At 45.4% G+C, this 12,642-nt stretch overlaps 1 protein-coding gene across 7 annotated transcripts in view; it reads right to left on the bottom strand.

The window, feature by feature from the left end:
- CDK12 (cyclin-dependent kinase 12) overlaps positions 1-12,642 on the bottom strand; it is an 80,820-nt gene that overhangs the window by 19,202 nt on the left and 48,976 nt on the right. For 4 of the 7 annotated variants that reach the window (XR_001515666.1, XR_001515667.1, XR_001515669.1 and 1 more), the window contains one exon: positions 3,455-3,563. Coding sequence is in view for 2 of the 7 variants with exons in the window: in XM_015570888.1 (XP_015426374.1) it covers positions 3,455-3,563 (109 nt within the window). In the remaining 5 variants the exon portion in view is untranslated. Of the gene's footprint in view, positions 1-2,853; positions 2,994-3,454; positions 3,564-12,642 lie in introns of those variants that run through there. The other 3 variants (XR_001515668.1, XM_015570889.1, XR_001515665.1) reach the window with 3 other exon arrangements.

Here is a 12,642-nt window from a genome sequence, read left to right as displayed (position 1 = left end):
GGAAGAACGAGGGAGAGAGAAGAGGAAGGCATAGGGGTGGGGGTATGGCAGTGGGAGGGGTTACTATTTGAACCTCTGCCAGGGTAGCATGTGCCAGCCTGGGAGGGTGGCACTGTGCCCTGGTGTCTAATTTCTGGAGGTGTGAGTAGGTTCAGTCAGCTGGGTACACACTTCCATTTCCCTTAAAGGGGCAGAGGAAGTCAAAGGGCATGGCTAGCTGTGCTGCCCTCCTTCTGGGCTTCGTGGGTGAAGGGCAGAAGTATAAATGGTAGAGGGCCCTTAGGTGGTGGGGGTGGGGGGGTGATGTTCAGGGGTTGGGAGAGTCTGAGGCCTCCATTCTTGGCATATCACTGCTCTTCCCGACATTGCAAAGAAAATAAAGAAGAGGCGGCTGGGACCCAGGTGGCAGGGCATGGCAATGTTCCCAAGCCAGGCTGTGCCTACCCCTGCCCACAGGAAAACTGAGAAAAGAATGGAGGGAGGAGGGGAGGGAGGGAGGAGCCATAATTTGGGTGGGAGCAAATGGGTCAGATAGGATAAAATATACAAGGATGAACAACTGTGTTGGCACTACATACCCCAGCACCTTATAGGTAAGAGGGTCTGAAAAGACTTGTTCTGTTTGCCCTTTCTCTAGCAAAAAGAAAGAGCAGTATTGTGAAGACACCTTGACCTGGCCACCTTGCAGGCTGTGATTAGGGTATCTCCCTTGACGAGCACTGATAACTCTCATTCTCTTCCACACTTAACTATGTCCCCAGCATTTTGTCAGCATGTACCCCTTCCCCACTCCTGGTAAAGTCCTCTGGCCCCAGGCAATGCCAAGCTACCGGGCACCAAGAGCTGTTGGGAGAGGAGCTAGGAAAGAAGGGATGACTGAGGGTGGCACTCAGAACCCAGGCAGGAATGGGGGTGGTTTGCCGACTCAGGGCCCCCGCCTGGCCTCCTTGGCAGCCTCAGTACCTCCTCACTTCACTTTAACGCTAATTGGAGATTTTAATCTGCGCTGCTGCTCTGCTCGGGGTGCTGGGGGGAGCGCCAGCTGTGCAGTAATTCCAGCAGCACCGACTGTTTAATCAAGCTGTCCTCCTGGGGAGGGGCCCTCGGGCAGGGGGTAGGAGGGAGGAGCAGAACCTCTGTCATCTCCCTTAGCCTGTTCAGCCTGGAAGGGCTCATGGAGACTGAGGAGCAATTGTGTGGTGCCTCATCCCCATAAGGGCTCCATGGCCACTTGAATTCCCTAGCAGAGCCATTACATGGTGTGAGGTCAGTATGAGGCTCACGGGCCAAAGCAGCCTCCCTTCTCCCTCCTGCTTTCTGACACCTTTTTTGGCCCAGAGTCCTGGGGTGTCCTGGGGTATCCTCCACCCGCTCAGGCTGCAAATAACTATCAGACCATCTTGAGCTCTGCAGGTTTGTGCTGGGGACACAGAAGGCTGAACTTTCCCACTCTCTGTCTTCTAGGTCCTCTCTCCAACACACTCTCACTAACAAAGGTACTTCTCTTAAAACAACTGTAAGATTGATTTTTTTTCTCTGAAAAGCACAGGTAGCCCCATGCTCTGGGCTAAAAAGTGACTGTCTTAGAAGCAGGGAGACCGTGGAGTGGACAGCTGGAGGATGCTACACCCTGAGGGAGAGAAGCACCTATGCAAGTTGTTCAGTGCCTATAGCGAGGGGGGGCTTCCCAAGTTCAGCTGGGAACATACTGAGAATCAGGTCACTGGAGCAAAGTGTTCAAGGTCTCAGGCCATATTTAAGGAAGAACAAATGGTACTTAGAATTTTTTTGGCTTCTTCGGTTCTATTCTCAGGCCCTCTTGGGGTCTTTCTGACCTCTGTCTTGGGGAAAGGGTACCCCAGTGGCCCAAATCCTATCTGCTAAGGGGCAGGAGATTTCATTGGTCAGCAGCACCCTCGTGTGGCAGAAACCAAGACTGCGGCTGCCCAAGTGGCCCAAACAGCTTTGGGGCATCAGCTAGGAAGACAGATAGGGGGACAGTGTTATAAACGTTAGTGCTCTCTGTGCCATCAAGGTATCCCACGCATATTTCCTGCTTGACCACTTCCGGGGAGCATTTCCTGCTTTCTAACACCTGCCCTATTCCTCCATCCACCCCATCCTAACTCCAACTCAAGGGGAGGGAGCACCTTACCCAGAGCTGGCACTTGTTTAAGCCTGCTGCCTGTGTTGTCTAGATTGCAAGTGTGAAAGAGGCACTGCTGAGAGAGGAGGCCTAAGGTCAAAAGGGTAAGCTGATGTTACCTCCAGTGGCAGGGGAGGCTCTGGCACCTGTCAACTCTCTACAGGCGCCAGACAAGAGCTGCCAACTGAGCTCAAGACAGAGTATCACCTAGTGGTGGGTTCTGCCCTACAGCAATCCATTCTCCACTCCCTGGGGAGGCGTGGGGATGAATAGGGACAGACTCTTCAGAGTCTGAGATCCTTGCCCTCTGGAATGGACACCAGATAAAACACCTTTCCTCAAAAGACCCAGATACTCTCTAAGAATGCCAGGCCACTGGGCAGAATACACACCTGGGGCTTCAGACTTCTAACCCCAAGGGAAAAGCTGCCTGTCAGTAGACCTTTCCCTTCCAGTGTCAAATACTGTGTTTACTGGTCACTTCTTCCCATACACACTAAATGGGAAAAATGGTTCTGAACCACAGAAAGGGGATGGAGACTTAACAGGAAGTTCTCACTAAAGATTAGGGCAAGAAGTCACCAAGGCAGAGAATTGAGTCACTAAGGGCTTCCTCTCGTTGAAGATATTTAACAATAGAGAGAAATACTCCCAGAGAGAAACATGATCCTGTTTGGGTTGGTGGGCAGGGAGAGGAGCACACCTACCTGGCAGCAGGAAGGTGGAGGTGCATACTGGAGGCTGGTGACCTGCCCAGTTCTGGGCCTTGAGGATGGAGAGAAGCAGCCTGTAGGCCTCTCCTTCTAGTGTCTAGCACAGTGTTTGGATAGGTGATCTCCCATCTAACCTGGAAGGAAGTAGAGAAGCTGATAGGATGCAGTAAGAGTGGACAGCACTGCCCTATCCTGACTTAGAATAAAGGGAGAGAAAATAGCTTATCGGGAAAGAGAAGGCAGGGCTATGTGTGTGCATGAGGTGGTGGGTGAGAGGAGCAGGTGTTACAGAGGAGAGGCTGAGAGTACCCGCCATCAGCATCCCACCATAGAGGAACATCCATTAGCACAGCTGGCCAAGAGGAAAGAATGGGAATGAAATGACTGCTGATGCTAATAAAGGGGCTTACCTCCTCTAGCCAGGAGGGAGAAACTGTTAATCAGAAGGTAGGATACCATAATAGGGTCAAACAAAAAGCTAAGGAAAGACCTCCGGAGATCTTTGGGAATAAGAAAGTGCGTGTGTGTGTGTGTGTGTGTCCCTTACAAAAGCAGGCCTGTGGCCTCTGATTGACCTTAGATCCCAGATCCCTACCTGGCTTGAGTCTGTGAAAGACACTGAATTTGCCAGGGCTCCGGTTATCAGGTGACTGATGGACTTCGCCAAATTCCTCAGGGGCCATCCCTCCTGCTGCTACAGCCACCTGTGAAAGAAAATGACAGGTTATATTAGACATGAGACAAGGGACTAGATACCAAACAGGGTCTCTGGTCTTTTACCCAGGAGCATGGCCTTAGTAGGTAACAGTGATGGTGACAGTCACCATTATCCTAATTCCCTCCAACCTAAACAGGAAGCCCAAAAGGATTCATGAACCGTAAGTATGCTCCCAGAGTTTTAACGGTTCTAAGAGTCCTACCTCCAGGGAACTAGTGCCCAGTCTGATAAAATAAATACTATGGTTCCTATATTTAAGAGGTAAGTTAAGAATTCAATAGAAATAGAAGCCGTGAAACTCAGAATTATAAAGGGCAATGAAGGTTCAAGGTGAAAGCAAAGTTAATGCAAGGTGACGGGAGGAGGCCATTCAGTTTTAGATCAGATCATCAGCTTGAACTCAAGGCTCTTTTTGTCCAAAACAGCTTCTTCAAGAAGGGCCCAGCGACAAAAAGAGAAAAGGTCCTGTGAGACATAAAAGATGTTTGCAGGGCAGCAATGATGGAATTTGAGCACGTAGGTCCATCATACATTCCCTAGGTCAGCGATTTTTATGTCTTTTCATCTCCTGGCACACATAAACTAATTACTAAAATCCTGCGCATACCAAAAAAATATATATTTTGCCAATCTGACCGCCCCCCCCCAAAAAAGATGTAATTTTGATTCATTCACACACTATTGTTGAGTTGGTTGTTGTAATTTTTTTTTTAAATTTTACAATCTAAGAGCAAAGAGGTCAGTGTCCCTGATTAAACAGTCAGGCATTGCATGTTTGAAACATTCTTGCAGCACACCAGTTGAAAATCACTGCCCTAGGTAAAGGTCAATTTGCATGGGGACCAACTCCATATTCCTCCTATGCTGTCAGTTAGGGTGAGAAAGAGAAAAGATAAAGGCTTTGTACTAGGATCTATTTCTTCAGCAGACAATGTTCATCTTGCAGACCCGCTGACCCTCTGACCTGAGCCTGTAACTCTATCTCTAAGCAGCTGAGTGGTGCCTCCAGGATTCTGCTCCCAGCTTAGGGACTCTTCAGCATTCCCTCTCTGATCATCAGTGGCTCCCAGGCTCCTATGCATTAGCATCGGAAGCTACTTGTAGCTACATCTCGGGGAGGTCCACAGAGGGGAAGGGAGTCTCAGCACCAGAGTAAGATGACTTCAGAACCTGCTGTATCTCCCTAACCGGTTTGGCTCAGTGGATAGAGCGTCAGCCTGCGGACTGAAAGGTCCCAGGTTCGATTCCGGCCAAGGGCATGTACCTTGGTTGCGGGCACATCCCCAGTAGGAGGTGTGCAAGAGGAAACTGACCGATGTTTCTAACTCTCTATCCCTCTCCCTTCCTCTCTGTAAAAAATCAGTAAAATATATTAAAAAAAAAAACAACCTGCTGTGCCGGTCAGCCCATTGGGTACACTGTTAAGGGCTTAGATCACTGTGGAGCACCACTTCACCTTCCTTCTGCCCCAACAAAGGAGAAAACCAACAACTCAAAACTACCCAAAAAGTAGGGGGGTTGGGGGGAGTAGAGTTCCCCACCCCCAATTTCCTTTTACTTTCAGAGAATATCCCATTTTCCTTGCAGTTCTATAATTCCTCCTTCTCATTCAGTGACTCCCCTTAGTTTTCCAGCAGGTGAGATGTGTTCTGCTCCTTCCTTCCTTCTGAGCTCACTTTTTAATACAGCTGCATTGTATAATACAAAGAAGCCTGAACTGAGATGTAGGGTAAATTCCTCACATTGCCTCTGAGGGTCTTCTGACTATCCCACCCCCAGAGATGGCGGCAAAGTGCTCCTTGAACTTTGGAGTAACTCTGACAGCATTAGATCTTTAGCCACGACTGTCACGTGCTTTCCAATGAATCAGAACCCTTGACTCTAAATAAAAATTATACTTGTATAATATGGAGGTCATTGAAAAGTTAGTCTTTGAGGTGAACATATATAAAGCCTTTTCTCAGTTTTTCTACCAATTTTTTTCCTATTTACCTTTTCCCCTCAATCTGTCCCTCCCCTCTCAAAATCTCACAGCCCTACCTTCCTTTCCTAAGGAAGCTCATGGCTCTTAGGAATTGGTGATCTTAAAGTTGGGGGCTCTATACTCAGACTAAAATTCTGGTTAACATTCTGGCCTTTTGGATTCCAGTCTTGGCTGGATGCCACTAACTACCTCACTATGAAACTGTGGGCAAGGCACTTCCCTCTCTAGGAACTGTTTCCTGCTCTGTAAACTGAGAGGTGATCTCTAGAGGCCCCTTTCTAGCTCTGGCCATTTATAATTCTATAAGGGAGAAGACACTAGTGTCTTTCCATCAGGAAGTGAGACATTCCTGCCTTTAGCACCTTCTCTCTCCAGTGGTCGGCAAACTGCGGCTCGGCAAACCGCGGCTCACGAGCCACCTGAGACTCTTTGGCCCCTTGACTGTGACTCTTCCACAAAATACCGACTTCTGCACATGGGCCACCAAGTTTCAATCACACTGTACGTGTGCGCCCGCACGTGTTATTTTGTGGAAGAGCCACAGTCAAGGGGCCAAAGAGCCATGTGTGGCTCGCCAGCCGCGGTTTGCCGACCACAGCTCTTGGCCAATGCAGTAAGAAGCTCTACTGCAGATTCCTGTCTTTCTCATGCTGGCTTAACTAAGGGACAAACAAGTGAGTTGGGAGGCCTTCCTTTAAGCCAAACTCCTTCTATTACGAAGAAAATATATTAAGATGGTGATCTAACTCTAACCACGAATCTTGATAAAGCAGATAGGAGGCAAGGCAGGTAATGGGCAGGGAAGAGTATAATAAGCATGCCCCCTCACAACACACACCCTGAACTATTTAAGAGTCTGAGCACACATTTGGCTTTGCCCTAGAGAGCCCTTATAAGTAGTGGCTGCTTATCCAATACAACCGCGTGTGGACACGTGTAAACACATTCAGAGCATCGACATAAATGTCCAACCAACGCACACACACTCCTGTCTTCTCCTACTCTAGGCCACATATGCCTTGTAAGAAGCTATGGTGGGAGGAAACACAACCCACTCTTCCCCCTCCCCGAAGTCGGAAAGGAAGAGAGTGAGACAGGAGCCACTTGGCTTCCTATAAATTGTTTTGTCCTTCCTCACAGCTGCAATCAGGAGCTAAGGGCTCCCGCAGGCCTTGTTCTGATCTGCTGCAGGCGATGGAGGGTTTTTGAAACGAAGAGGACTTGGCTGCAGCCCCATTTCAGCTGCCATTGGGGCTGGCTAATGGGCTCATTCGGGAAGACCCCCGCCTGCTGCACTAAAGAGTCCCCCGCCGCCCCCCTCCCCAGTCCCAACCCAATTAATAAATGGGGGCTCCCACTTTATGGCTCTGGGAGCAGGAACCAGAGATACAAATGACCCCCAGGGAGGGACAGAAAAAGGCCTTCCAAGAATCAAGCCAGAGAACGGTGCATCCACAGGCACATGCTGCCATAGGCTATCATATCCCATTTCCAAAGCACGAAAGGGAAAGAAACTGGAAAAAACAACTGTATTTTCTTTCCCAGATGCGGAGTGGGATAGCACTCAAGTCTAGGACACATCCCAGCAACTACTCTCTTCTACCTGATTTCCAATCTGAAAAAGGCAGAGTGAGGGTGAACCTCTGGGCACACATCACATGCACACCTATTTTCCAGGGGTGGGGGTGCCTCTCCCAGACTCTGCAATACTGAACATAGACACATCCCATCAAGAGGTTAGTAAACATGTCCTGCTTCGTAATAACAAAGCAGCTACCACTTTCCAAGCTCTCATCAAGCTCTCATCACCATCAAGAGCATAAATATGTCCTGGGGTCATCATCTTCAGGCTTTTATCCGCCCCCTCACATCCAAATTATCAAGCCTCGCTCATTGCTATGGACTCACTTCCTTTTTTCTCATTCCAGTCTTACTCTAGTGCAGGCCCTCAGGGCTTCACATCTGAACCAGAAAAATGATATCCTAGGCAAGCTTTCCTGCTTCCTTCACCCAGTGCAGCTGCAGAAGTCTTCAACATCATATTCATCTTACCATGCTCTGCTGTTCCTGCTTACCACATCCAATTTAAATTCTTCATTCGGCCAACAAGATTGTTCCTCTGACTTCATTCCCTAATATTCCTTCCTGTGCCACTCTGACCAGTCCAGTCACAGCCCTCTGCACAAAACACACATAAACCTTCTTCCATAAACTTCCCCTCTCTAATCACCTTCTTCTCTTCTGTTCCATGTTCCCTATCTTCATTACCTTCAAAGAATCTTCTCTGGTTAACTCAAAAATTTTCTGATTATTCCTTTACTTTGGCTCCCCTGTTACTAACTTATTTTATAACCTGACTTAATAAATACCAATTCCCTACTTCCCAGGTATGAGACTTATCCTAGACCCAAAAGTTCCTAAAGATAGGGCCCTCCCCTAATTTCCCCCCAGAAGTTGCACTGTACTCCAGACATGACTCAGCTAATGAATTACTGCTCCCCACTGAAACAGCCCCCGTGATAACTCTTGGGGTATATATCAAACAACTACAAGGAATACAATCTTATTCTCAACGTCAATTTTCAGGCTGTCATCTTCCCCTACCAATACTGAACTTGGCACTGAGTCTTTCCAGAATTACAAATTGTTTCATGACTTCCAAGTGTATTGCAGAACAAAAAAGCAGAGCCACCAGAAGAATTTGGTTCTCCTTGATTCACAGTGCATAAGCACTACTTTCTCTGAAGTCCCCTTACTTAGGATGAGAAGCACCATTTTGTTTCCTATGCCTAAGATTAATCCTATATTCTCAGGTCATGACCTAATTTTTTAGAATGCAAATCAATCCAAGAGCCAATAGTAATCTTCTAGCCCTGCCTCTAGTCTACTTCTGACCATTACATTTTTTTGGACGGCCTCTATAAGTTATTCAAGAGTCTCTTTCAACTATTCAGTGAATAATTCCTTAAATTAACCTCACTCTCAAACCTGATTCTTCACTTCCTCTAGTTTAGCCTTGTGGGGTGAGATAGGAAGAAGTGATCTGCCATTCCTGTGTATCTCCTACCTATGTTCAGGTTAATAAGATTAATTTGCCATTTAAGCTTTCCATTCCTTAGCTTCAGCTGCTTAAGAATCAAGGTAACAAAAGCAAAGCTCTTAGCACAGTACCTGACACACAGTTTCCTGACAATGTTAGTTCCTGTTGGCCTTCCAACACCTTAGGGTTCTTCTTTCTGGGCCTGTTTTCCCCCTCTGGCTAAAGATGGCAGTGAACTAAACAAACTAATGTCCTTTAGCTCTAACATTCTGGTTAGTTTGCTGAGCTATGTACTGCCTTCACTTGGATCTGAAATGAAGGGGAGAGAAATAATACTAGTGTCCAGGTTGACCTAAAAATACAAACAAACAAAAAACACTTGCAGTTTTAAAACTCGAAAAATACAAGCAACTTTTTAATGTGATGCATCCATATCATTCCTTCCTTATTCCTGAATTTCTCTCTTGAACTATGTAGATAGCAGTGCTAAGCAAAATGTCCCTATATAAGTTATTTGCTCAATATAATCTATCTTCCCTAGTGAAAATGTCTTCACAACATCTCCCAGGCCTAGAGTTCTAGGCCCAACCTCCACCCATAAAGGTAAAACTACTGTTGCTCACAATGATGCTTTAATGAGGCCTCCCTGAAATTGTGCACCTTTAAGGCATTATCCCCAAACTTTCACTAGCCCAACCATAATTTTTCCTCCCACCTATAGCCCTATTTTTCTTTTCTATTTTTTCTTCTATTTTTCTTTATAAACGATCATACCCTAAGTCTCTTTCTGCAGCTCAGCCAGGAGATTGGTCTAGTTCTCGCCTTCTCTCTATCTCCTCATACTGTTTCTCCGTATATGAAACCTTTGGTCCCTAAACAGAAATTGCAAACACTGGTACAAGGCCAAACTCAGAAGTTTCTGAATTTATAAAAGGGATCAGATTCCTAAGCTCTGTCTTTGAATTCAGGCTTTTTTCCCCAGGGCCAAAAGCATTCAAAATTGCATTAAACTTGGGGTGGTTGTCTGCCTACAAGCTGATCCTCACCAAGGGTACCCTCATTAGGCCATGTTGTAGTTCTGAGACTACAAGAGGGAGAAGGATCCTCTTGAGACAGCCCATCTGATAGGCTCCTTAAAGCAGCGGTCGCCAACCGCTGGTCTGTGGACCACTGGTGGTCTATGAGGTCCAAAAGGTTGGGGACCGCTGCCTTAAAGGAAAAAGGCACCCTCCTCCAAGACCCAGGCTTCCTTCTTCACTTAGCTATGACTGTTATGTGGTAGCCTTTTTAAGGTCTCTCTATGCTTCCTCCTCAGGGACGGTCTGGTTTGGATAAAATGGCCTTTATTCCTTTAGGACTATCAACATTATCTCCAGTTTACAGCCATGACAGAACAAAACATCCAAAAATCCATCTATTCTAGGTCCTAGGGAACCTATGTCTAAGTTAATTTACTTCATGGCTATACCCTCTTATTCCAGAGAAGTATGCTATAGCTGAAGACTGTATATTCAGAAAACTTCGCTAACTAATCACCTCTAGAGAGTATTCAAGACTAACTTTTCATCAGCCTCTTTCTCTTAACCTTGTACTACTAATTTTTTAAATAGAGATATAATGAGACAATCCAGTGGCCACAGCGTTTTGCCACCGTAATGATTATCATCAGGGCAGCAAGGCAGCCCTCATCTGCTTTCTCATGGTTAGCAGGGCCCTCTTCTCACCAAGCCTAACTTCCCACAGACACCATCTGTAACTTGAGCGTAGAAATGTCATCAGTAAAAGCAAGTCTCCGGCTATGAGGGGAGAGGATAAGTGAAGGTTGAGATTCCCTCTTTCCTAGTCTAGTAAAAAAATAAAAAAACCTCTTGTACCCCACACAACATAAGTTAACAGCTCCTTTCACAGCTTACAATAAAAAAGCATGGTTATTTTGCGTTCTCCCTCATTTTTCACCCCAAAAGTTGAGGATCTGGAAGAGACATTTGTCTTCTGAATTGCCTCTCCTTATCCTTCAAAACTGTGAAGTGGCCATCACTCCACTCTGACAAGTTAAGCAATCAATACCTCTGGTAAGGCCTGACACATGTGAGTTGGGTAGTGAGTAGGGAAGAGAGAAAAATAGTACATCAGAAGAAGTAGGTGGACTGGAAATGGAGAGACAGCTGCAGATGGTGAGTAGTATTAGAGTATCACTAGTAATTCCTTCAGGTGTCATACTTCCCCCAAAGTCTCAACCTTGGCTTGGAGTAAACTAACGTGAAAGTATTCCTAAGGCTGTGAGAAATGCTACACCTGGACAGTAAAATTAATCCACATGTTCCAGGAATGTTCACCTTGCCCCTCAGGACAGAGACATAGCAGTTCCATCTCTGCCTTGGAATGGGTGAGTATTTTCTTGAGGAACTCTCTACTTCCACTCCACACACTTCAGGTGACTAAGTTGTGAATAGAGAAGTAACTCAATATCCCCAAACAGCCAATCTATGGGGCAATCTTAAATAACGATGGAAATCCCAGTTCAGCACCAAAAATATTAACTTCCTTAAGGCATTAACCTTACCATATAATTAAGGATGCCTGTCTGGGAAAAGATAGTGCCGAACAAATTTAGGTACTGAACTATATGATTTCTAGTTAGAAACAGCCTTGGATGTGATAGGAATTTAAAAAGTCCAGTTACTAGTAGGTCCTCAGCCTTTAGGCCCAAAATTGAAAAAGTAGCCATTGCTATGAGTGGAAACAATATACTCTACTAGAGTATATTCTAAGTTGAAGTTCACACTCCTAGTCATGAATTTGAAACATATAAAGACTGAAAAAAGAATTTTTTCTTTGGAGCATAACCAGGAACACAGGATTCCAGGAATTGGAACCACCTTGAGCTCTCCATTCTCCTTCTGGATAAACATGGGACAACCCACAGGTAAGGGAACAATCTTAGACTTTGGGGATTCAAAAGCAAGCTGACAACCTCATTACCACCAGCTTTTGAAAATTCAATTTCTTCCTAATTTCTGGTGTACCCTGTAATTTTGTATAATTGCTAACCCCATTCATAATTTCCTGATACCTATATCTCCCCTCTTCCTTTCTGTCTCTTGATGGGTTTTATCTGCTGTCTGTGAATGCAACACATACTATAAGAAAAAAATTAGTTCTGTGTCCTAAACCATGAAAGAGAAGGGAGAGCAATTATCTCCTCAGTTGGAGATAGTAAAGATTTTGGACACAGGAATTTTAGCCTTACAAATAACTTTCTGGATTGGCAATGTATCCAGAAATCTCAACAGTGCTAGAAGACTAATTCCCATGCTGACCTTACATATGGTAACACAGGACTGGTCAGGGGTGGTGGTGCTGATCCTGGTTTAAGAGACTATTCTTCAATTGAAACACCCTCTTACCAACTTCCCTGAATGACAGTTGAGCTCAAACCCACTTACCTCTCCCTTCAGGAGGAGTCAGGGTACATGAAGCTCAACTTTTTTGATGGCCTAGGACTACCATTATTTGTGTAACTGTTTTCTACTTTTTAAAAAATGACATCTTACAGTTTTCCCCAACTTTTAAAATTTTCTTGTTCCTAGTCTTGTGTTTTGAAACACCTCTTTAAACCGTGAGGACTTTTATTTTGGTAGTTTATGAATCTGCAGTGATTCTGCGACAAAGAGCCCCCAAGATAAAGTGGAGGGGGGAAAATGCCTTCCATACCTAATTGGCTTTGCTCAGAGGTAACAGATTAAGAAGTAAATGCAATGGAGCAAGTGATATAGTAACAGGAAATATTTAATTTTCCAATCTCCACTTTCCATTTTTATAAACTCAAAGAAAAAAATTAATATATTACAAAATATCTGTACACAGACAAGGTACACCCGATGGGGGGCAAAATCAAGAGAGAAAGGAATACAGTGTCAGGAACCTAAGTCAGGGAGAATGAGGTGGCAACTGACACTTTTCTGATATAGCACTCTCTCTCAAAACCTGCTAGTAACCATTTTAGTACTGTAACTATATATGCATATTATATATATATGT

Source organism: Myotis davidii, unplaced genomic scaffold (genome assembly GCF_000327345.1).
Source record: "Myotis davidii unplaced genomic scaffold, ASM32734v1 scaffold327, whole genome shotgun sequence".
NCBI lineage: Eukaryota > Metazoa > Chordata > Mammalia > Chiroptera > Vespertilionidae > Myotis > Myotis davidii.
This window is presented reverse-complemented; position numbering and strand designations above follow the sequence as displayed.